The 25,921-nt window shown below is 46.0% G+C and overlaps 1 protein-coding gene across 7 annotated transcripts; it reads right to left on the minus strand.

The window, feature by feature from the left end:
* Window positions 1–43: 43 nt before the first annotated feature.
* SLC41A3 (solute carrier family 41 member 3) lies at window positions 44–24,900 on the minus strand. Of its 7 annotated transcripts, none has more exons than XM_086755497.1 (11): window positions 19,600–19,731; window positions 16,362–16,599; window positions 13,956–14,063; window positions 13,045–13,116; window positions 12,127–12,271; window positions 9,860–10,006; window positions 7,133–7,277; window positions 6,328–6,407; window positions 4,367–4,501; window positions 3,422–3,570; window positions 44–963 (listed from the first exon to the last, which is right to left on the minus strand). In XM_086755497.1, exons 2-11 carry the CDS (start codon window positions 16,464–16,466, stop codon window positions 778–780), a joined length of 1,272 nt encoding a protein of 423 aa, XP_086611623.1. In that variant the 5' UTR covers window positions 16,467–16,599; window positions 19,600–19,731; the 3' UTR covers window positions 44–777. The 7 variants fall into 7 exon arrangements, 6 of the variants coding, with proteins under 6 accessions (XP_086611623.1, XP_086611626.1, XP_086611627.1 ...); XM_086755500.1 differs by lacking the exon at window positions 19,600–19,731 and adding an exon at window positions 15,857–15,949 and having other exon boundaries at window positions 16,362–16,441; XR_015259547.1 differs by lacking the exon at window positions 16,362–16,599 and adding an exon at window positions 3,198–3,299 and having other exon boundaries at window positions 825–963; window positions 19,600–21,043.
* Between the last annotated feature and the right edge of the window lie 1,021 nt (window positions 24,901–25,921).

Genomic DNA, 25,921 nt, shown 5'->3' on the forward strand with positions numbered 1-25,921 from the left:
GGCAGAGCCATGGTGAGAAAAAACAACCCTCAAATCCACAGTATTACCTTTTTTTAACCACTTTATTTTTGTGTTTCTATAAACATTTTAACTACTGGGCATTTCATAAACTGTAAAAACAAACATTCCGACCCCCAAAATGCAATCAATCTAGCTTGTTGGTCAGACAACAGTGACGGTGCCCGGGCAGGTAGGTGGTATCCCTAGATAACCTCCCGCTGGGTGCGAGCCAGCGAAGAGCTCACTGTGTCAGATCCTGCGCATCTGAGCGATGGAGAAGAGACAAATTTAAAGATCTGGTTGTTCTCCTCCTCCGAGGACACAACGGGAGAGAAAAAGGGGACGAATAAAGAATTTCCTTTGATGGAAAGTCAGAGTCCAACGGAGACATTGCAACATCCACTTGCAGGATTGGATGCAGCGACCTCAGCAGGCTTTGGAGCAGCCTTGAAGGCCTTGACCGAAACCCATCAAAATGCTCTTTCACTACAAGTGGCCCAAATGCTCCTTTACACCGCGTTTGCTGGGCACAGGTGCGAGCAGCAGGTGCTGCTTAAAACCGGCTTGCTCACTTGCCAGGGCGCAAGTCTGTGGGTGCTGATTCCTTGGGGCAGGCGAGCCCAGCTGTAAGGCACAATGGGGAGGAGAGATGGGGCATTGAGGAGGAGGAGGGGAGGCCCAATCCAGCCGAGTGACCCAGTGCTCATCGCCAAGTACCCTGTTGTCCCAGAGGAAAGCACCATGTCACATGAGCAATGCGGAGCAGCGCATGATCTCTCAGTTCCCCAGGTTCATGTCTGCGCCGTGGACAAGCCAAACCAGGCGGAAACAGACGGCCAGGAATCCAGTGCCCAGGAGATCTCCCAGGGCAGTGAGGTAGGGGATGGAGAAATTATCTGGATCCAGTGCCTTCCTCCACATCAGGCGCACAATTAGGTCAGCCACATAGAGCAGGATCCCCACCTGAGGAGAGGCAAGACAGGCCCTGCTGTGAGACAGCAAGAAGGTAATGCACAGCCTCCCTCAGCTCACAGCCAAAATGACGTGGCCACGGCCAAGGTACTAGAGCTAACAGGGATTGCCAAGAGTTAACACCTTCCCCAGAGAAATGCTGTTTCTCTGTGGGATGGAGCTGTGCTGCGATGGATGTAGCTGGCTCATGCCCTTGGACACTGCATTGCCTGGCATCTCCCATGCTGCCACTCCTGGTGCTGCCAGCCATAAGCGTGGGGACCACGCTTGAACTGCTCACCAGCATCCCATGGCCCAAAAGAGGAGTCTGGCCACAACAAAAGCATTTCCCAAAGGTACGGTTCCCACCTCCCTTGTCATGAATGGGAATGCTCCCATTCACTCCACCAGAAACAGGACTACTGTGAACACGCAGGCAGCCTCAAAGGATACATTTGTAGCCAGATTTTTTTCTTATCATCCATCTTTTTGCCATTAGAAATTCAGATTATGTCTACTTTGTTTTTCCTAAAAGACTCAGTGGACAACTGGAGTTTGAGGCAGTTTTTACATCAAAGTTTTCCCAAGCAGCACTGACATGTTAAAAAAAGAAAATAATTTCCTTTTTTTCATCTCAAGAGTTTTAAAATCTTTGTTGTGATTTCTTTTAATTCCTATTTCATTCCCAATTCTGATAAACAGATGGAGAAAAAAAAATCCTTCAGTTAAAGATTAAAGACTATCTAGTTAATTGAATTAAGAAGGGAGAGAGAGTTTGCAGCCCACATCTGTGGTCCCTCCATGGGAGACTGCAGCAAAACAGGAACCAAAGCCAGAGGCTGCATTTCTAAAGGTGAACATTGCAAGCTGGGTGGGAGGATAGGGAGGAGGAGAGATGGGGGAAGCAAATTAAATAATGGAATCACAGAAACTAAAGCTGGATGGAAACTCAAGAGTTTTATATAGACCATTCCTCTGCCTCAACACAGGATCAAATATGCCTACATCTTTCCTCATGGTCATTTGTTTAACCTATGCTAAACAATCCTCAAAGACAGAGATGCCACACTAAGCAATCAGTTCTGTGGCTTTTTGTTCCTGTTCTTGTTTTTCCCAAGGTCTAACATAAATCTGCCTTTTTCCATTTGAAACCCATGATTTCATGTTTCATCCCCAGTGACCACAGAGAAAATTTTATTCTGTCCCTCCCTACAGAAACTTGATAGTTTCAAGGCTGTTAACCAGATTTTTCTCAAGCCTCTCTTCTTTGGACTAGCTAACCCCAGTCCATTCAAACATTCCTCCAAGGTCATGTCGTCTTCTAGGCCTCTGATCTTTCTTCTTTTGGCTTCCCCTAGCTGACCCAAACTTCTCCCTCTCTTTCTTTCTGTCTTTCTTTATAAAGTATAATGGAGGGGAAGAAAGAACCAGGCTGAGCATATTCTCCTTCACTGGCCTCCATGGCAATCTTTCAGGGTCAGTGGCGTTGCTGGGATTCTGCTCTTTACGCTGTCACTTATTCTGCGTATTTTCTGCTTGGCTCTGGTTGAGGAGTTACCTCAATGCATAAAGAGAAGAATAAATATTTTCCTTTACAACTATGGCTGTGCTGCTGGGCTTAGGGTTGTGCAAAGGTCAAGAAAAACTGTGTTTACACACGCAAGGAATTCACCCACAGACACAAGGCTGCTTGTAAGGTAAAGGGAGAAGTCAGCTACCTCACCCTGCAAATTAATGAATCACTGATTTAAAAGGGCAAGTGAAGCCAGAGTCTCTGTGAGTTCAAGCAACAGAAACATACATTTCTGGGTGAGATGACGAAGTTCACAGGGCAGGCAAAACAGCAAAAGGGAACAGGCAGAACAAACTGGATGAACTGCCCACCGCCTACCAAGAACTTTTACTTCTGAAGGTGAACCTCTCAGGCCTGGGGTTTGCCTTCACTTTTGACCCATATGGCCCTGCCCAGAGGGATGGCTAGGTCTTCACCATGACATGTGAAACTGGTTTCCAAAATGAATGGGGAAATCTGCTGGCTGGGGTTCACAGCCTTTCACTTGCCCCTTACTGGGATGATGAGTGGCAGTCTAGAAATACATGGGGCTTAGAGACTCAAGGAGCAAACCTGATAAAACAAGGTACCACCTACAGCAAGAGGTACCTCCTTGCTAAGTCTCTGCACACTTACTGCAGCTCAGCAGATGATGATAACTTGTTCCTCATCTCATGTCTGATCCCTCACTCACCCTTAAGGGCAGTGGTGCTCAGGTGGGGAATCAGATCCTGGCAATTCAGATGAAGTATTACTGGATGCACAGAAGGTACACGATGCTTGGCAGGAAGCACACCTGAAATGATCGGAAATGTGGGCCGCTGTTGGAAATTTTACCATGACTCCTGTTTAGCCTGGACACTGCTTTGTTTTCATGGTATCTGAGATGTTCCCTTTGGATGAGAGTTTGGGGTTTACCTGCAGTAAAGCAGCAGTCAGATAGAACATCACAAAGGTGAAGGACAGAGACGTGTGGCCTCCCTGCAGCAGATGGATGGTGTAGAGGAACACGAGGTGCCCTGGGATAACCAGGAGGAACAGGACTCGGGCTGACTTGGAATTCACCTCTGCAGAGGACAGAGACAGAAATAGCGATGATGGCAGCTGCAGACGGTGGGGGGAGGACAGGACACAGATGCATATTTTAATACATAGACTTGAGGCTGTCCCCTCCCACCAACTACATTGCTAACGCCTTTTCTAGATCATGCAACAATCTGGAGCATCTGCAGTATCAGCTCAGCAGCTTTGTCTAGCACTGAAACTATGTGCCAAAGAGGTGCTCCATGGTGATTCACTACACCACTTCTGAACAATCCTCTTAGCTGCTCTCTGCCTCCCACTGCTTCTGCTTTGCCGTGCTGCAATCCACTTTCCCAGTTTTTCATTTGTTTTAGCAGTAACTCCCAATCTAGCAGGGAAAATCAAGTGGAATCTGCAATCTAAAAAGACAACAGACCCCAGTCTGATGCTTAGGTTTATCCATTGCTGAAGATGGAGGAACTGCTGATTTTCAGCAAGGTTGCACTCTATTCACCCCTCTCTCCATAGGTGAAGACTCTAGACTGGCCATGGTTAAAATGACTTTCTGTTCGATCAAATCTGAGATTCTTTTTCAATTGCTTTCTTTAGTGCTCCCTGAAGGCCAATTTCTTTGCATGCCTGTGAGCAAGTATACCACAAGCTGTTTTTCAAGCTGCCCACTGCAAAGATGCTTTCTCTCTGATCTGAGTACCTTCCCTGTAAGGGGGAAATGGAGTTCTACCTTTGAAACCCACCTAGTCCTTCGTCAACCAGGCTTGATAAAGGAGCTATCTGTGATGACAGGCCTTGAGACATGAACACTTAGGGTTCAAGGTCTACCTGAGGAGAAGAATGTGGTGCATGGGTTGGGCCAATTCTGCCTCATCTTGTATGGCAAAACTCCAGGCATGCTCCAGAAGTGCAGGAATGTGGAAATACGGCTGGCTTGGATGGCGACCAGATTCCCTCCAACACCTATAAGGACAAAACACAGCAAACCTGTAAACCACCTTTACTGCAGCAGCAAACATCAGTCTAAAACCCAGACCAAGGTGAGTCAATCTGCATTCACTTACAGGCTCACTGACAGCAGCAGTGAGAGAAAGAGAAAATCTGATCCCACATATCATGGTGATACTGCTGGCAGGAACAGCTCTTAAAAATCAGGAAGGCTCCAGTGATTGTCTCCTCCTGACCGCTTTATTGGAAACACTTTCTCTTGCTTCCCAGCATGGGCTGTAAATGCCACGTGGCCTCTGAAGATGATGTAATTGCACCTGGTTTGATGCAGTCAGTGAGTAACACCTGGGGAAAGCAGCGCAGGCAATGGCAGGTGCTGCTCATGGCCACTTCTTGGATTTACTCCCCCAGAGAGGCATTGTTGTTTAAAAGACAACAAACATCACAGAGAGAGAATATATGTCTGTCTGTCGGCATCTAACACGCTTGTTAAATGAGAAGGAATCATATGAGAATGAATCAGAGCCCAAGTATGTTAGGTAATTAAAAGGCAATTAATTCCTTGCAGATTGATTAATTCTAGCAAACATTAAAAAGCAGCTCAGTTGATCCGAGATATGATGATCTATGAAGCAAACCTCCACCACCCTGAATATCTGCAGGGTAGAAACGCCACAGAAAAGGTAACAGTAAGACAGATCCTATGGGCTTCTCAAGTTTTCCCTTCCTTGAAGAAGGAAATGCTCCATCATTAAATGTGAGATTTGCCAGAGCGAAATCAAAGTGAAAGTACTAAGACTAGATCAAGATGGAGCTTTCTGATTCAGGCACTGCTGTGCTTCACAGGACTCCTCTGCACAGGCAAAGTGAAGAGCCACCTGTGCAAAGACACCAAGCACTGTGTAACTCTGCCACCAGCTCTGCCAAACAGGTCACCCACCCCCATAGAGCGATGTCTGGGTCAATCATTGTTCAACTAAATTGCTGTTGACGTATTTTCCTATTCAGGTTCCTTGGCTAACCATGCTGGAAAGAGTTTGTCAGCAAGGTGGCTGTCTTTATGCAGCTCCTGTAAGGTGACAGCTGGGTGACACCCTCTGATGCTGCGAGAGGACATCACACTTTGAGAGTGGCGTGAGGCCAAGCCTGCCCTAGGAACGTGGGTTTTCCCTGGAATAGGCCTGGCCTGCAAGAACATCACAACAGCAGAAAAATAACCCAGTGGATCCTTCACGATGCCAAGATTCCCATCAGTTTGTACTGGGGTGTGTGTGTATAAAAGTACTGTGAGGCTTCAAACAAATACAAATATACACACAAAACATGTTGAGATATATATTAACAATCCCTATATATATAATTCACGTATAATTTTTTAAAATATATATACATACACATATATAATCTTAATATATTAATCTTTATCAACAATCTGCATGGGGATGATTGCACAGCTCAAATTGATGACTGGAGAGAGACAGGGAAAACTGATTTGTTTTTTACATCCTTAGCAGGTTTGATGTTATGAAAGTAAAGGTGTCAAAGTAGCTCTCAGCCACAACTATCAGATGCTTTTAACCTTTCCCACAGCTCTCCCAGTATTTTTCAGCCCTGCCTGCTACTTTGCTCCAGAGATGCAGAGATGCATATAAGGAGATCCCTCCTTATATGAATAAGGAGGGATGTAATGGGGACCAGTAGCTTCAATTCCACTCATGAGGGGAGCAGGGACTTGAACACAAACCTCTATGCAGGGGCAACAGTAGATACCACAACACTTGAGGAGGAGGAGGAGGAGGTATAAATAAAAGCATGCAGACAAGTCCCCCTGCCCAACCTACCATTAATCACAGGTGTGAAAACTGCCATGCCTTCAAACTTTGGGTCAGTTACAGTTTTGTCCAAGATGAGCCCACCAATACTGTTAAAAAAGGACAGGCAATGAGCGTTGATCAATCTCTCTTCCCAGGGCAATTTCTACGCCACGAAACTAGCACACTGAGATGAGTTACTGCTCCTTCCCCATTGCCAGGGCTGGAGTATTCCCCATTTTACAGCTTTTTCTCCTTTTACAGCTCAGCTTTCACCAACAGATAGCCTTACAGCTTTTGTTAATGGCACAGTGAGATCAGGAAGATGTCCTTGCCCACCCTTGAGTAAAACTGATAGTAGCCAGGAAAGCTTTATCATCCTCCCCAAAAGCTTTGCTACACTTCTATACTGGTCTTAGCATTTTTTAAAAATTGTCTCAGATCTCAGCTGTGGCTGAAAGATGTAGCACAGGCAGAACAAACTACCTGGCTCTAAATTCACCAGTCTTCTATCTTTAAAGCTGGATAAAAATCAGGTTGCGGTCTAATTATGATGGCAATCATCACCCTTTTCAGTTTCCTGGCTTGCACCCACATGGTGCAAGGATGTGTGAATGATACTTAAAACAATGACTTGCTTTTTCCAGTCATTTGGGGGTTCTTTATCTGCTATCTCACAGCCTGTTGGAGGGGCACCAATGACTGAGAAACACTGGAAAAATACCCTTCTGCCGTCCCTTCTACCAGTTTCACTTTTGATGGTTTTCTAAACAAGCATGAGGTCTCTGTGCAGCGTGCATACGCATGGAGGCTCGGGAACAGTTCCTCAGTTTACCTGCTGATGCTCATTGCAACAATGACCGGCTGCCATCCAGATTTCAGGACTTCAGCAAGGGAAGGACTCTGCTTGGCAATAGCAACCCAGAGAGGGATCATGACAACGAAGACAGCACAGATCAGAGGAGAAAGGTATTTCATATCTGGCAAGGAAAAGAAATCTTGAATTAAATGCTCCTGGCTTCACAGGTTGCCAAAATCATATTGCGCAAAGTCTGGAAGAAAGGCAGCAGGGCTCCGCTCACACTGAGGTACATTAGCAGAAAAATCACATGAACCGAGATACTCCCCACACAACCACCTCACTCCACCACAGAAATCCATAATTAACCCCTGAAACTCATTGCTAGAGGATCTTATTTGAAAATCAGCAGGATTCAAAGCAAGTTATATTTGAAGATGAGCAAGTCTCCAATTCCACCTCCAACTAAGCAAGACAGAAAGTTACAAAATTTCTGGCTTCAGGGTACAAATCAAAACAGCAGGGCAAGGGGGAAACTCCTGTGTGCAAGCCGTATAACACTTAGGACAGACACCTCACGCCTTCACCTAAAACAAGAGGCAATAGGTACTTTTGGTGACAAGCTAGCAGAATTGCTGAGCAGCTGGTCTGCTCTATAGGAACAAATGCTCTCTTGCACGCATAAGCCAGTTAAGATCCAGGGTTTCTTTCGTGCAAGCTTACATGTGTTTCCATTAGGTGCTTTTTCCATTCAGTAGGGGCATAACCTTGAAGTGACCTTTAGAAGCAAAGGAATTAAAAAATAAGTAGATGTGCAGCACTAAAGGAAAATAAACATGACTCAGACACATGAGAAACACCTTCAAGCAATGGGGATGATGCCAATCCTTTTGATATAAAAATGCTTCTTCAACAAAGCTCTCCATCTGGTCTCTGTGTTGGGGCCAAAGCCAGCGGGTTGTAACGCAGATTTTGCAGGTAATCTGGGAGACTTGAAGGCTCAAAGTGTGCATTTTTCAAAATGACATTGCCAGGGCCTTGGGTGACCTGGATGAGATAGCACTGATGTGACTATATCTTCCAAGAATCAAGGGCTCTTACACAAAGACATGCACTCTTCTGGGGTGTAAACAGCTGCTGTTTTGTCAGTGCACTTTACTACCTGGAGTCATTTAGGACAGAGGGGTTGTATGACAGACCGAGCTTCTGTACTGGATCTCCTACCTGCACTCCTTGTTGTTTCGCGCAATTAATTCCTTCTTAAATAACAAAGACAGAGAGCATTGGAGTCTATCAAATCTTATCAAAGCCCATAGAAAGAGTCTTAGTAGGATGAATGGACTTCAGTCTCCACATTCCAGTTCTGTCACATTCTCTGACATACAGCCCATAAGCAAGCTGAAACCCTCTGGCACAGTTTGTACCTCCATTACACAGGACTGGGAAGGACCAGGGCTAATTTTTAAAAAACTGAAAATCTTCACTGGCAAAAAGGTATTCCGCAGAAGGAGACGGTGCTGCATCAGATGGCACACAGTATTCCAGACTTTACAGACTCACCAGTATTTTTGAAGGATACATTTCGGTAGGACCCAGAAGTTGTCACAGCATGACCTGTCCCTTACTACCCACTGGGGAAGGAAATGGATTTATTCAACCACCACCAACAGTGCCTTCCTCCTACCTGCTTCACTTCATGCTCCCAATGATTAGGTGTCTGTGTGCTGGGTATTTTCCATCTCAAGAGGCTATTTAAACTATTCTGAACACATTACAAATGCTCTTTAGTCACAACCACAGAGGTTATCATGTTGTTCTGCCGTGTGCTCCCTGGGAGATATTATCAGAGGCATAGCGATTGAAAGACAAACCAGGTTTACAGAGGCAGGTGTGATGGCGTCATGGAAAAAGCCGATTAAAAAAACCCACACCTCTGCAGCTCAAGCAGGACTGGACAGAAGCAATTCGTGGGCCTCTCCCTGCAATGTGTGCTCCTTCGCTCCTTCACTTGCTGGCATAGAGAATGAGTTATGCAAACTGAGCACAGCTGCCCCGCTGCTTCTGCTCACAGTCTGAAGCAACAGTTTGTGTTTCAAATGGTATTGAATTCACTACATCTTTTTATTTTCCTCTTTCTATTCTAGGTTATGCTCCCGGTAAATAGCCTAGCATGTCACAAGCAACAGTCAGGCATATATCACCAAGTTGCAACATGTTTTGAGCTTTTCAGTGTCAGCAGGTGCCCAAGGCTTTGCCAACCAGCAGCACAGCTAACCCCGTAGCCACAACTCCTAAGCAGAGTCCTGTGAGCATAGAACAAGGCAGCACTGCCTCCCTCCCCCCAGTTTGACAATATCTTGTTCATCCATGACTCTCCACATGAGACGATACAAGAATATTTTACACATGCCAAAATCCTGAAATTGCTTTGTGAGGAAGGACCTGCTATTACCCATGCACAGAAAGTGGTTATGCTTGGCTAGTGAAAAATGCAGAACAGAGTCAGTGTCACATATGTCAACCTTCTGTTCCAAAGCTATGCAATACACGTTGGTCATTTCTTTGACAAATCCCAGTTGTGTTTCTTAGGCTCTGTCTTCCAGTTTGCTACTGAAAGAGAACCTACTGAAAAAGCCTCTTTGGTCATTTTTCTACCTCAGTGGCATGACAACCTCCATTCTGAAACATCTCAGCACCCTGCAATAATTTCACAAGGATTCATCCCTCCCCTGCTGAGCTGCAAATCCCTGCTAAACACCGTACCTATGTATTTGAAGAGCGTACTGCTGATTCCTGCCAGCAGGGAAAGGGTTATCAAGTCTCCAAGGCTTGCTGCTATGGGTGTGGCAACATTGTCTGGATTGATCCCAACTTTCCTTGCTCCGATGATCACACCAATCATCACCAGACCTAGAAAAGACACAGAGCAGACATCAGAGAATGCATTCTGCTGCGTTTCACCCCAGAGCTACTGTTCTGGTTCCCAGAGGGACGTGGGGTCGGGGAAAAGCAAGAAGCAGATTGCCCATAGCAGTACCACGCAGCTGGAGATTGGACATCCCCAGGAATTTGTCCTCTTGCTTTCACCAACCTGAAGGGCATGACTCTGCCCTTATGAACTGCACCAAAGGCCCAGAGGCATACAGGCAAATTCCAGGGATAAAAGGAGATACCAGCAGGCAGTCCAAATGTAGAAGCTCCCCTCCTGAGCAGCCTAATCTTTGCTGCCTTGAAGCAGGACCAGGCATGAAGTACATTCATAGATAAGCACACAGCAGGCATGCACCAGCCTCCTGGTGCCATCCCCTGCTCCGGATTCCACAGCACAAAGATATTTTCCATATTAGACCAAAATTTCTCTGAGTTTGAACCACCAAGGAGCAATAAGTTTCCTTACAGTAGCTTGAATTAGCTTTTCAGCCTGGTCATCAGACTGACCCCTCATGTCCCAGAATCGTTGAGGCTGCTTTAATTTGCCCTGGGTGGATGTTGATGCTGTGAGCAGCTCCAGAGTCAAGGGGTTATGAAGGTGGCCCACATCACCTCTTTTCCCCTGTCCTCTGAGCTGCACCTAGAAAATTCAGCTGCTTTTCAGCATTGTTGGAGAGGAGGGAAGTTTTGCTTGCCCAGATAAGTTAATGAGCACAAACCCCAAACCCCGATGAACATGTGGGAATCCCTCAGCCATCAGATCTCTCACAGGCCTGTGGAAGAGCTGCCTGGAATAAAACCTGCCTCGCCAGCCTCCACTGCTGTGTGACTAGCAAGGGTAGCCTTGAGACAAGACACAGGACATCTCTTCAAAGTCCTTCTGTGGCTGACAGGATGCAGCAAAGGAAGCCTGAGAAATGGTGGTTCCCTCCAGCTCACAACCTGTCTGTGCCTGTTCGCACAAGCCCACCAAAGCTGAGCATGCACAGGAGCATCATCTCTCCCCTAAGAAATGCCACATGTGTGCGCCTTCCCTGATACAACATCCCTTATACATCCTCACACAACATGGCATTCTCCACAAAAGCCCTCCCAGACACCCACACTCCCCTCCCTATAGCATGGTTCATGCTGCTTCCCTCCCTGGTCATAAAAATAGCAGCTTCCTGTCATGCACACCCACACACAGGCCACCTGTGACCATGTCCCGGGAAGAAACTAATGCTAGCTGAAAGCCTGTGATGGTATGGCAGCAAAGCCTCTCTGTGTCACACTGAGCAGGGAGATTGAAGGGAAGAGTTTAATGAAAGCTGGGCTGCTGTTTTTCTCTTTTAACAACTGCCTCATCCCATGTTTTTCATCAAAGGCATCTACAATCACCCTTTGACTCCAGCTTCAGGATATGCACTTGCTCCAGCTTGTCCCTTTCATTTCAAAAACTTGCTATATCCAACTCCGCCAGCTCCCTCTATTCAGGGTATCATGCTGCCCTCATATGGCAGATCTACAAACTGATCATCTTCACGAGACACAGAGCAACTCCTACCCGTCCATCCCGTCACACTTCCCTTGAAGGGGAATAGCCAGGGGAGTGGAGTGCCTGGCTCAGAGTTCACAGCAGGCAAGCCACAGGGCTGGCCACAATCTTCCACAAGGTATTGGGTGACCCAAGTCCATCTTGAGCGTGGTCTGGAGTTGTCTACTATCAGACTCTCAAAACCCTGCCCTGTGCACAGCCTTAGTTCACTCTCCCCTAGGAAAGGGCCAGCGTAGATGGCTAAGTCTCACCCAAGACGCATGGACAAAGCGTGTGTGCACACCCGTGCACAGTATGTGGCAGTTTTTGTGAGTCAGGTGAAATGGGACATTTTGGCGCTGGTGTGGATGTCGAGAGCCCAGCGAACAACAGATCCTGGGAGAAGAGAAGTAAAGATAGGATGCAGAGGGGGTGAAAGCAGCAGACGTAGGATTAATGTTCCCTGCATCCCTCCTCCCTGTGCCAGACCAAAGGGATGTCAGCTAGCCCTCCCCGGCAGAAGGGACAGTTTTTTCTGTACCTGAGTGCCGCAAGTCTGATCTGAGGAACCAAAACAGCTCACCGAGAGAAAGTGCAGCTATGAAGGCTGTGGTCACACTGCTGGCACACAGCACAGCAGCCTGGCTCAGCTCCACAGAGCCCTTGGAGATGGCTCCCAGGATGACAGCAGCAACAGCAGCCAGAAGTCCCACCACGGTGGCCTGGACCTGGGGGCCAAAAGACAGCTTGTAAGCATCTGCTCCCAGGCAGTCCTGGCTGCATCCGACCGCAGCACTGCCACACAGCCAGGAGGGCAAAGCCTTGCAGAGGTGCTGATTGCTTATGTATTTAAGCAGCATCCCTGTAAGGCTCCACTAGATTAAAAAAAAAGTCCTGACAAAGTTTGGAGAAAAACTCCGGAGGCCTGTGAAGCACAGATAACATTTCAGCAAAGGACACTGAGTCCATAAGCAAAGGAATAGCCCTGGTCAACACAAAAACAGGCTCCCCATCAACACAGAGCTCCTAGCAAGCTGAAAGCTGAGGAAGGAGATAAGGGAAAGTAGACACATGTTGCAAGCCTTGTGGCCTTGCCATGTGCAACCTCTAGGCTGGTTGCTGGATTTTAACAAGCAGGAAGAGGCACATTTCTCCCATCTCTCCCATCCTGCCCAAGGCTGATTCCGAAACACTGCCAGTAAATGACAGGCTTTATCTAGGGGCTGTTGTAAAACAGGGATTGTGCTGTAGCTCCCCCTGCAAAAGAAGGTTTTTTCATTATTTCAGTTTGTCCACAAAGACAATGAATGTCTATGTGGGTTTTGCAGCTAAACTATAAGGTCATGTTCTTGGAGGTCATGTTCTGGGCTCTGCTTGGCTCTGTTGAGAATATCTGCCCAAATCAACAGCTCTGGATCCAGTACTGCTGGGAATAGATGCCGTTGGGCTGCAGCATAACAAGACAAAAGGGCCTTTTTCCTCTCCCAGCGAAGTGACTCACCTGGATGAGAGCTAAATTGCAGGTGGCCATTTTCCATTGCTTCTGGGCATCATCCATCTGTCCAGTGTTAGCCTAGGAACCAAGAGAGACACCCTGACAACCTGTTCCTGGGGCACAGGTGGCTGCTGAAGGCAGTTTCATCTGGTCCCTGTGGGAAAGGTGCTGCTAAAGCCAGAGAGAGGTGAGTGCAGGTCAGCATTTCCCAGCCTTCCCTGCAATTCCATCTTGACACACATCCATCATGCTCTGACCTAGTGTCCCAGGGGCATCAAAGGCTCACGTGGAGGTGCAGAGACATTGCAGGGCACCCAGCTAAAGATGGAGCGGGCACATCCACCACATCCTGCACAGACCAGAAGCTGAACAAATTAAACCATTTTTCCTCTTTCATTCCCCTTGAATTGCTGTTAAGCTCCAATTTCTCCTGAGACATGCAACACAAACAGCCCAAAGTAAACAAAACTGCTTAGGGAGATAGAAGAGATCAAATCCAGAGCAGTAAAAGCTACTGCAGGTCCCAAGAAGTCTTGGTCTGCTCCCCCCAAGGCAGGATTGCTGAGAAGCCCTGGGTATCTCAAGGATCAATACCCACAGAAAAGCAATCCAATACTGAAGCTGACAGCTGTGGAGCCCTGGCTTTGTCTCCTTCACGTGTCACAGGGCCCCAAATATCAACAACTGGCCACCCAGGGATTAATTCACCTTCAAAGTGCAGATGGAAATTCTCTGTTCCAGCTACAAAATGAGGGCAAACATTATTTTAACACTCACACACCACTAGTTTCTACTTAGCAGAAAAGGGCATGTCTCATACGCACAGCGTGATTCTATAAAAGCAGAATCTCCTGATGTCTCCTGCTAATCTCCCCCCTCCCCACACACACCACCACCACCACCTTGTTAACACTCACAGCAGTAGAGAGCCTGGATGCCAGCGTCATCTCAAGATTACCCTTCAGGCCAACCAAGGCAGGAACCAGGATAAAAACTTCCGTAATTGTCCGAAACACATCCCAGTGCTGGAAGAAAACAAAGGCAATGACCTCAGTTTGTGATGCTGACCAGTCCAATGCTGTTGCTTCAAAGGGGAGCGGGTTCCCGTCTCACCACTTCCTCTACAGGTGTCTGCTATGCACATGGGGGCAGATGCTGCCCTGGGCTGGTTGCCTTTTGAGAGTGAAGGAAGGAATTTTTAGCTTGAAATATTCTTTCTGATCTTATGCACAGAAAAAAAAAAAACAAAAACATCCTAACAAGGAAGAAACTTTCTTCCAGAGGGCAGCAGAAGATTTTGGAAAGCCACAAATTAAAATGTGCCTTTAGCATTAGCCAAGAACAACATGAGAAATAATTAGGGTTCACAAGCCAAATGAAATACAGCATGCACTCCATCCTTTGTACTGACACTAGATACAGGATACTATTGCTCTCAAGACTCATAAAAACAAACACCAAGATCTGGAAACAATCTAACAACAAAAAGTTGTGTCTGTCTCTTTTTTACCAAACTTCTAACTAAGCATCTAAGACTGGTGATGGGAGGGAAGGATATTTTTGTATCTCTTCGCCACAGGCAGCTCCTAAATCTTCCTGTTACCAAGCACGCTCCCAGCACGGCTGGAAAAAGGATTTTGAATTAAGGTATTCCATAAGCCCAAACTGCTGGGCCAATATGTTGATTATGTTTGCTCCTCTGAAGTTGAACTGTATAAAGCTGCTGAGTGAGCCACAACACTAGAAATTATCTGGAACCTTAAGAAACTTCATTAACACAGGTCTTCTCTAATTTATCTACCACACAGTGCCTCGGAACATAACTCATTCACTCCTTCTGCATTTAAGGATGTTGGTAAAGTCCCACTGTAGCCACAGAGGCTCACATCAGGATGAAATCACAGAACAGAGCAGTTCACCATGAAGTAAAACCAACTAGCCCAACATCTAGGCACAGAATACAAGAGAAAAAGAGCAGCTGCAACAAGTCAGACAAAGGTCCATCTAACCTATCCTATCTCCACCAGCAGTCAAATTCAGATGTATCAAACAAGAATCTACAAATATGACACGCAGATAGAGTAATTCTCCTGTGTATTTTCCAGCTTATGACTATCTGGCTCAGGGTACTGAGCTGGGAGGGGGGATGTTTCCGCACACTTACCAGTGTTCAAAGGATTTATCTTTCAGGTACTCATCCAACCCCCTCCAACCAATGTGCCATCCTGTGGCAAAAATTTCCATAGTTTAGCTACATGCCATGTGAAGAATTCAACTTGTTCATTAATTCTAACTTGTCACTGGCTAGTATCATACAGTGGTCCTGAATTCTGGCTCTACAGCACAAACGGAACAACAGATCGCTGCCCTTCTCCACATCACTTGGGATTCTATAAACTTGAAAAAGCAGGAGCTTGGCCAGACTCGGTGAATGTTGACACGTTCAGCTGTCAGCCTGTTGGGAAATATATACAGGGTGTAATGGCTCGGTGTTTCACTCTGGCTGCGCCACGGGAAGCTGTGGGAAGCCCGAGGTGTGGCTGTTTGCTGGGAAGACCTCACAGCCTCCTCCTGAGTCAGGATGAATGCAAGTGGGGCTGAGCCAGCCCCAGACACCCCTCAGAGGTGCAGGTAACAGGCAAAACATTATTATCAGTATAAAAAGGTACATTTCCTGGCAGTGGTGACCTGGAAACAGGCACATTTCAAAATGTTAAAGGTAAGTTACTGTTGAGTAAATAACAGACGACACAAGAATAGTCACCTTATTTGACATGCTACAACTTTGTTTGAATTTGTTAACACTGAACTTAAATACCTGAGAAAAGCTAGGGGCGGACATCTCTTTTAAAGATTTAAATCTCCCTCTCTCCTCTAATTAAGAATAAAGATCCAAACACATCTTTGACACCTTCAAAAGAAGGAGGAGAAAAACTAGACTTCATAGTCACAATGTAAAAAAACCCTAGCATTTGAAATACACAAGCGTGCAGACATTCATATTTAAGACCTTGCATTCTTTGTACATGAAAAGACATATAAATAAAAAGCAATAGAAAAACTCAAGTGTTTGTATTTCCTGTGCAGGTCACCTTTGGGAAATGTGACTTTGTTACATCAACGTAAGCTCCAATCTTTGCGTTCATGATAAATTTTGCAGGTCTCAAGCCATCATAACAGATGTTTCAGGTATGATTTTTTGGGACTCTGCTCTACATATAATTACAATGAAAGGCTTTGAACAATTAATAAAGAATCATACAGCTGTACTAATAAAAAAACTTGTCTTAATTGCCTCCATTTGAGTCTCATTAGTGACTCACCAACAGCCTGAGGACAGATTCATAATGATTTATAGCACAGTAGCGAGAACTCCATTGTATTAGAGACTGCAAAAATACAGAATAAACAGATGATCCCTGTGCCATCGTCTTGCAGGTCTGTCAGCTGGAGGAGCAGGTGAATGCAGCAGCTTAGAGCTGTGCAGGCAAGGAGCTGCCTGAACGAAGACAGCTGGGTTGAGTCTAGGAAGCATCTCTGTCCTTTGAGATGAAAATTGGCCTAAAAGGAAAAGAAACATCCCCTGCAGCACTGCTAACCCACATAGGGACACTGAGCCAGAAAAAGATCCTTTCCCACTTCACGTCCCCATAATGGAGTTACAGCCCTAACACTCAGCTCTGAAGAAACTTGGTTACCTCACGATCCACTGTAGCTCATCCCCATGGCAGCTGGATCTGCTCATTGGGTCCCATAGAAGAAGAGAGGCTATGATGTACTGAGACAGTCTCCCCAGTTGCAGTCCAGCCCTGCTGTCCCACCTTACACTTTGCTCTCCATGGCATCCATCCTCCCATGGCAGCAGCTAAGAAACCTCAGAAGTTTTCCATTAGCCTGAACAAATCAACAGAAAGATCAAAAGATCCTGGGCTATAAAACACAAGCCAATTCAAAATCCTTTTCAGTGCTAATCATCTCATGGGTTTTTATCAATAAAGGACAGGCATATCTTATGTTTGTGACTTTTATTTGGACTGTGTCCCACTGCAGTGGTGTGGAAGGCAAGAATGAAACAGAACCTTTTCTCCTGAATTCTCTGGTTTGAAATTTGATCATGCAGCTTCAACCTGAATCTTCACCTCACTGTAAAAGAGTGGCCAAACACTGGTGGGGCCCTGCAAGATCTCCAGCAATGTCAGCCAGCATGGAATCCAGATTGACCAGCTTGGCCAAGGATCACTGGAGCAGAGGCAGAAAAGTCCCACAAGAAAAGACCCTTGCCATGCTACCAGCCCCACACGGACTGCGTTGTCTGCACAACCAAGAAGAGAAAATGGCAAGTGGCTACTTCTTTGTGCATCCTTTGTTACAGTATGAGACACTCAGGTTTGAGCCTTGGAGTTAATTGGGCTAGACAAATTTCTCATGGTTTTTGGTTTTTTTCTTTTTTTTACCAGTAACAGGAACAGCTCTTGGTTTCATCCCAGAACAGATTAGAAACTGCAAAAATGCTGAAAAGTTTGATAGGACACAAATAAGCAAGCTCCTTTGCTCTCTCCTGCAAATGAGAGCGCCAGCTGGACTCCCAGCACAGAACCACATTATTTAGAGATATTTCATATCTAACAAAACAAGGGCAGCACTACTAATCTCATATGTATGCTCTACATGCCATCCTTGAGCTTGCCTATATATCTCCCTGTCAAAGCCAGACACAGTTTCCTAAGAATGCTTTGTGGTGACTGCAAATAGGGCAAAGCATTCTTCAGTCAGACCATCCCCTGAAAAATGGGCAAATCTTGGACTAGAAAAACCTGTAGTTTAGTAGTGTGAGCCCTGACAGTTACCAATATGACTCTTCTGATACCTGGCCTCAAGCAAACAAACTCAGTCTCAGGTTTTAGTTGGGCAGGACAATTAATTTCTAGCTCTCACACTTGCACGAAAAAATAGCTGAAAATAACCGGCTTGAAGACAAAAAGGCACAGAAGAATAATTCAGACTTTTAAAGGTTAAGATCTCTGGATTTTTCCAGCTACTGGTTTTGTTTTGAAATGCAGGATTGTTGATACCATGGCAGCTTACCTCACTGACACCTCTCCTACGCCAGCTGAGACTCTCAATGCACTAGCTCCCTCCCTGCGAGCTCAACCCACTGACTGACGGCTTCTGTTTCAACATAGCTGGAAACAGCTTCACCAAAAAATACACTTCCTATTATTGTGCTTCATGCATGACCCCATTTGTAAGAGTCTAGTGAACAAATACACAGAGTGTGCTCTGGTATTTAAAAGACGTATGTACACATATGTACACATGGTTTGTGTTTTCCATCAGTTTGGATACAGCTACATTTCTGAACAGAGCCCAGTTCTTAGCAAATGTATCCTATTTCTTGTAGACAAAGACCTATTCACCCGTCAAGGGTAAGGAGCGGGTATGTACTATGTCTTTATGCCTCTCTGAGATATCTGGCCAAAGATAACTGCTAACTATTAACAGAACATCTTGGGTAGTTTGAGAACTTCTGTAATGCTGCAAGGCAGGTCTGTGCCTAAGCACAGCGCAAGGTGGAGACGAACACAGCATAGCAACAGTGTGTGCCACTCCAGTTAACCCTTCTTCCATAGTCCTCATATTCCACTTAATTCAACTTCTCTGCCTTCTTTGTTTCTCCCAGTGCAAGAAAAAAACAGCAAGGTATTGTCTTTCCAAACACTCAAGTATCCATATTTAGCTCCTGCTGTGGTACTAATGCCAGAGAATCCAATGTACTCCAGTGAGCTCAGAGTGCAGGATGTATCCTTGGGAAGCTCTGCCAGCCTTTTGATTTGTAAATGCACTGGCATGAGACGCCCAAACTAGATCAAATTTTGCTTTTCTATTTGTGCCATTGGTACAAAGGAAAGAGAGATGGGATAGATTCTGGTTGTGGGCACAACAGTGTAAATCCAGCAGCACTCCTCAGAAGTCAATGGAAGTTATTCTAAATTTACATCCACTTCAGAATCTGGCCAAGAAGCACTCAGTTCGTAGGCAACACTAATCTTTTTATGCCGGCACGCCTCTCATCACAGTATCTAAATGCCTTCTAGACCAAAGATTACATTAGGTTGTTTGCAGAGAACTGAAAGTATGAACTTGCCTCTAAGTGAGACAGGTAGCTAATAACAACCCTGACCTAGATCTCCTTATCAGCAAATTTGAAGGAAAGAAATAATGTCATGCAATAGGGGAATATGCCGCAGTTTGATCCCAGTTCCTTCATAGCAGTCACCATTGAAGTGTTTAGCTAAATACAATAAAGGGAGCACCCAGTCTAACGCACCGAAGGGCAGCGTCAGGCAGCCTGTCTGAAAACCAGTATCCCACTTTACAAGGAGCCCATGTACTGATCTAAAGAAGATGGACAGTGTCTCTCTAGCACAGGAAAAGCCTACAGCCATCCCGCTGTCTGGCTGCTAGGACCACACACATTAAAAACAAAAATGGACAAATACTCAAGGTCAGTGAAGTAACCCCCCCCTCTCACTACAAAGTTGCTTAACCACATGTACCTACTTGAACAACATCCATCAAGAGGCCAGCAGCTACCATGCCCAAGCCGGCTAGAAGGAACGGCACGAAAATCTGGGAGGCAATGGAGAACGAAGTCTCTGGGAGAAATCCACTGGCTGACCTGGTCAACTTGCAGGTGAAACCTCTCAGCTTCTTGCCATGGAAGCACAGTTCCAGTTGTAACTGGGTGACCACCATGGTCAAACACCATTACCCCATGTTCAGCTGGGCAAATGGGGGAGATTAGGACATCGCACAGATCCTCCTGGTAGCTCTCTCCAAAGTCAAAGTAAATGTTTATCCTCAAGCTACAGCAGTGATGCCCAATTGCTTTAGCGTCTTCTCCTCCTAAGAGCACGTCCAGGGGGTTCCAGCAAGGGTATCCTCCAAAACTGATTCAACTGGGTTGAGCCCAGGTAGCAGCAAACTTGATGGACACTATTTCTCCAAGTTATATCCAGAGGGGAATTAAAAAAGAGAAAAGAAGATTGCGGAGGTGTCTGTGGACGAATAGAAATGAGCCCACACCCCATTCAGCTCCCACCACCTCGTAAAAACCAGTAAGACCTGCTCAGGCTACAGCACTGGAAGAGTGACAGGTCATGCAAGAATCCCTCAGCGTACTTAAAACGCACTAGTGTCCTTTCTCCTCAGGTTACACTTCTTGTCAGACTGCAGCTTGCCTTTGATACGATGGTTTAATATGTAAGCCTGCTGCGAACCGGCCCCAGTTCCCTCACTCTCACCACAAGTAACGTTGAACTATTCTCACTGTCCCAAGGCTGAGGAGGTGGGGAGTTAACAACCAGGATCCATTTTGCTCTCCTTCAGGGTGAAGAAAGGTCAATGAAAACATGAGTCCACATTTTTCATGGCTGATGATATTACACAGGTCTCATCCCCAGGCAAGTGACACAACTAAGCTGGCTGGTGAGAGAAGATCTGACCTTCTAGATCCCAGCCCCTCTCGTCCCCTTCATGGTCTGTGTGGGATGTAATGATTGGTCTATGCCAGCTATACCTCTGAATGACTGGCTTTCAGGGGGAAAAAAAAAATCCAGAGAACCAGCCAATAAGCTTCAAAAGCGAACACCCTTATCTGCTGTCATCACTTCAACTTTCTGCTAGTTTGCAAAGGCCAAGATAAGAGTCGCAGCCAGAGCTTATTTAAGGTAGCTCCGTAATCTCACTACACTGCAGGCAAGGGAGAGAAAGGCTGAACGTTTCCACGGCACTCTGTAAGCTTGTCTCCTTTCCTGTCCTAAAGCGAAACACTTTGTTTCTGCATACTCCTAGGAAGACACTGTCTTTGAGAGAGGGGGTCTCACCTCAGACTCTCCATGGTCAAACAGTTGACACAAGCTCAAGAACCAGAGACACATCATGGCCACATACAGTCAAAGAATTTGTATCCTGCTCAGTGAAGACTGAAGTGTATTCTTCAGCTCAAAGTCATGTATGTGGGGAAGGGAGTCAGGGTATTCTGCTGGGGCTGCTGATAATTAATTTGGGCAGACTAATTGGACCAGAGGATCAAAAAGCTTTAAAAGCAAAATTCAGGATGGGAGGGCATAGGATCGATTTAGTACATTGGCAACTGAGCTTTTTCACTATTCAACCACAGGTTCAAATCCAGCCATACCTCAGTGAAGGCAAACAAGTGAAAGCAAGTATTCACTGGTAGGCATGAAAGATTCGGGTTTCTCAGTCCAGTTCAAATTCAATGTTTAAATTACATTGCCTTACTAAGACTTTTTGTACTACATCAAACCCTTCCCTGACAGTCTCTGCAGAGAGACGTAGAGATTAATGACTTGTGGACTCTCTCCTTATGACAGGGTTCCCAGCTTGGAGCTGAGGGCATTGGCAGGACTGGACAGAACAAGACAAAGAGGGAACTGAGGAAGTTCTCAGCCGTTTGGATGGTGCATTTCTTTCAGTCTGAATTCACACGAACTAAAGCACGAAGCCTTTATGGGCTCTATGGGCTGAGATAGCACAGCAGATCTCTCTGCAAACATGGCAGGGTGGAAAACAACCCCTAGCTACAGATGTGAGACTCTGTTCTTTGCTGCTTTCTAGGTTGATATTTTGGTACAGCCCCGAAGCCTTTTCCACTCTCGGCTGGCTTGGTATGTACTTGTGTCTCTTCCATCTAACAATGGTCTGGTTAGCTAAAAGCTAAGAAGGGAGTACATTTCAGCCAATCTAACTGGAAAAAAAAAAAAACCCACAATAGCTGGAAGAGGGAGGTTAATAAAGATCCTGTAATAACCACACATGAGCCAACCTCTTCATACCAGCCAGGAACTGAGAGGTGACAGCAGGAAGACCAAGCTCTGGTTAGAAACTCACAGAGGCTTCAAGGAAATTAAGGACAATTTCTGGATAACTACCACAGGTTTTCAGAAGTCTGACAATGTGCATACGTAGTCCCATATGTCACTGTATCTGCCAAATGGATTGCTGACAGGCAGAAACGTTAATGTAAAGAAAATATTAATGAGCCTGAATGACTCAAATGCCATTAAAAAACACAGCAGCAATACATCCTGTACTAAAGCGTCAGCCTGGCAGGGTTTATGAGTTTATCACGCTTCAGCTCTCTGTTTCTAAGCAAGCACCATAAAAAGCCTTCAACCGATGAATCAGTATGCAGAGAAGGTAATTGGTTCAGGTGACCTGCGTGTATAAACTAGGTCATTTTCTTATGCACTTAAGGAGCTTCTGATAAAGATCTGCACCATATTTATCAGCGAAGAGATGCATCATATTTTCCTGGCAAAGAGATATACCACATTTGTCTGCAAAAAGATACATCAGGTTTGAGAAGAAGAAGAGTGCTGCTGAACAGTGGGAAAAAAATTATTATTAACTAGTTGGGGAAAAAAAACACCCACTTCATGGCTGCACCACCTCATGGCAAAACCCAGAGAGGTACGCTGCTGCCCTTCTCTGCACACAAATACACTGTATCCCTATGCTTGCAAACTAGCCAACAGGTAGCATTGTCCTGGAGAAGCCAAAGCAGAAACAGCCTCTGCCTTGGGCCCCAACCCTGATCTAAGGATCCATCCACTGCCACAGTACAAAAAAAAAAAAAAAAAGAACAGAAAGACAACAACTGGCAAAGACCACAGTTTCAAATGTACCTTATCATCCCTGCAATTCACAGGGATACCAGTGAACGCTCTTACAATACGGCAGTATTAGCAACAGACAGGACTATTCTGACACCTTAGACTCATGGGAGACTGATACTTTTCAGGGGACTGTGTGTCCTAGTTCCTGGAGTACTATCACTCCTGATCTGGCAGCTCTCTGTCAGGTCAGGCTGTGCATTTTTGTTTCTTACCTCGCTCCTGTCTTCTCTACTTTAGGCAGAGAAGAGAATTTATACAGAGAGACTGAGAGCAAGCAGATGGAGAGTGGCTGGGGCCCAAAGCCTCGCAGGATCTCCTGCTGCCCCACAGGAACAGCAGCAGCAGCAGGGGCAGAGGCCAGAACCGGCTTAGAAAGGAAGGGTAGTTCCTAGCAGCAGTGAGTCCACGATGACACGTGCTCAAGTGGTCCACGATCATGCACAAAAAGTCACTGTGCTAATTACCAAAAGCCTGCTTTTCCTACAGCATGTTGCTTGGGTTGATTTCCCAGGCTCTAAGCACTAACATGAAGGTTCTTTGCGAGCTCTTTATTCACATAAAACAGAAAATAGGCTTCTGCGGTTTCAGAGGAGTATGAGGTTTGCTTCGTGTTTTGTTTATATTAGTGGCTCAGTCCTTCCTAGCAAAAAAATAAGGCAAGCACACTGAAAGAAACACACTCCTCCAACATCACAAACCCATCTGCAACCTGTTTCACGCTTTAATATCTCATAATAGGAGGTAACATGCATTTAATGTCAGAGATCCATAGGAATGGGCCAGTCTGAACAGTCTGAAAAATATAAATGAAAGTGGCTGCTCAAGGCTCGAGACTCAGAATGACGTCTAAGGAGACAAAAAAATAGTTTGCCACTGAGTTCTGGATTTGCCGTGGTGTCTTCTGATCGGACTAGACAGTCTCCTGGGCATTGAGTACATGCTAAGGTCAGTTAAGGACACTGTGTCACTCTTAAGCCTTTATAGCTCTTCTAGCTTAGGGAGATCAGCTCAGGGCTAATAGCAACAGAACACAGCTCCAGATTTGTGAAAATTGTCAATGCAAGCACAGTAGTTTCAGTGTCACTGTATCAGATAGCTCAGGGCAGTCTGACCCAACAGCTAGTTAATCAAATAACAAGGGTTAACAAAATGGCACACAGCAGTGAGAGTCACCTAGAGCGCAAAGGCACAGCAATTTATAATCTGGAAATTAACTGCAGCTTTAAACTGTCTAAAATTAGGTGCTCACCACTACCATATTGCTCCACATTGCTGCACCATAGGAGGAAAAGTCTGGTTCTGACTGTCACAGAAATTGCACTGGAATAAGACTCAAGGGTTTGAGTCATCTGCTGCAAGGCCTTAGAAAAGGATGCGGTACACAGACTGGGCTGGGTTGGTTGTATGAAGCGTTAAGAGTGCTGGGCTGGCTGGCTCCTTGCGCAATGAACCAGGGGATGCGGGACTTTCCAGAGCTACATCCAGGGGTGATACAGCTGCATCTACTGCAGGAAAGCACTATACCACCACAGCCCTTGGCTACAGCTCAGCCACTCTCCTCCCAGGACCAAGGTGAGATCTTTGCACAGGATCGCACCTTCGTACGTAGATGCCTCAGGTCTTTTGCGTGCTCTTTAGTAGCATCTTGTACCATATTCTCCATAGGAGAATACACCACAAATTGTCTCCTGAGAGCTGTGTAAAAGTACATAATAGTTGACTTTGAAGGACATATTGGCATATGAATCTAGTGCAAATCCTTCTTTACTTTGCTACCCTCAGAGCAAATCCACTGCCTTTGAAGAAATGTCCCCCAACTATCCAATTCCAGGTACATCAGATCAGTTCCTTTCCCTTACCTGAACATAATCCAAAACCATGCCTGCCAAGACCATGCCAAGTCCAGCTAGGAGGTATGGCAGGAGCACTTGCAGGCAAATCGCGACGGTTGACTCTTCCCGTGACTTTGCCATGGCCTTTTTCTCCTCAGCCAGCAGCTTCTGCTGTGCAGGCAGAGAGACATCCTCTGCCTCCTGGCTGCCAAGTCGGCTCTCTCTGTGTTTACCCTTGCTCTTTGCTTTGTGCCTGGATCGCTCTCCATTCCTAGCCCTGCCCTCTTTTTTCCTCTGCCGAACTTCCTCACCTTTCATGGTGGTTTCCTTGAATCACAAAGTTTTTTCTGAAAAATAAAGTCAGAAACAATAAAAGTTAATGAAAAGAGGCATCAGATGGGTCAGAGACAGAAAACCCTATGGTATTTTGTCCACTCCACAAACCTGAAGGCAAATCACCACCTACTCCCAAAATCCTAGATGCTCTGCTGACCCAAATAATAGTACTTAGTTTACCTTCAACTTTGCATAGCGTCAAATCATCTCCCTTTCTGTAATTGCATCTCCCTTCCCAGGCCTATGTTCACGCTGGAATGCATGCTGTGCATCCTGGCTCCCACTCTGAGAAAGCCTGGAAGGATGCAGAGGGTGCTGCACACAGCCTGAATTCTGGACCCACCGACTCTCGCACTGGGAGTCATGAGAACTGAGGAGTCCAGCAAAATCCAATTTTTTTTTTTAGGATCTGACCCCTAGCCATGTAATGGGAGCAGTTCGCATCCTAGCATCCTGCAGTCCAGCAAAGGGTACAATTCACAGCTAGTGTAGTACAGCTAGCTATCCACCACTCAATAACATGACAATTCTTTCGCCTTCTTTCCAATCTGGATACTTTTTCTTTCTCTTGTGCCCTAGTTGACACGCGTGCACTACGTGACTCATCTATCTACAGAGAAACTGCCATGACCCCACGGCATCTTGTAAGGAAAAACAAACATGTAAAATTGTTACCAGTTACTCTTTTCCTGCCATCATGCCTCTCTTCTTGATAGAACTGTCATTCATCCTGCCTGCCCCACTGCTGGCCCATGCAGTGCCCCAAATCTTTCCCCATCACCTCCTGCTTGCACTCATCCGAATTAACCGCTGGCAGATGTGCTCTGATGCTCTCATTTTCAGGATGGGTCCCTAACGCCCGAAGCCCCTGCCCTACCCCTGGCAGGATCAATCCTCTTCTCGCCCAACATCTGGGGAGCAGAGGAAGCAGCCAGGAGGCCTCAGTCACGGCGGGGAAGGGAGGGAGGAGGGATGGACGAAACAAAGTCCCCCTCTGCGGGAAGAGGAAACCCG

The sequence above is a fragment of the Chlamydotis macqueenii genome, chromosome 10, assembly GCF_036417535.1.
Source record: "Chlamydotis macqueenii isolate bChlMac1 chromosome 10, bChlMac1.mat, whole genome shotgun sequence".
Classification (NCBI taxonomy): domain Eukaryota; kingdom Metazoa; phylum Chordata; class Aves; order Otidiformes; family Otididae; genus Chlamydotis; species Chlamydotis macqueenii.

Coding starts and splice junctions, on each gene's coding strand:
- SLC41A3 (XM_010117379.2), bottom strand. CDS start 24,889: ATGAAAGGTGAGGAAGTTCGGCAGAGGAAAAAAGAGGGCAGGGCTAGG. Junction 7,278..9,859: donor TACGCTCTTCAAATACATAG/GTACGGTGTTTA, acceptor TTTCCTTGCCAG/ATATGAAATACCTTTCTCCT. Junction 6,408..7,132: donor GTTGCAATGAGCATCAGCAG/GTAAACTGAGGA, acceptor CTTTTTTAACAG/TATTGGTGGGCTCATCTTGG.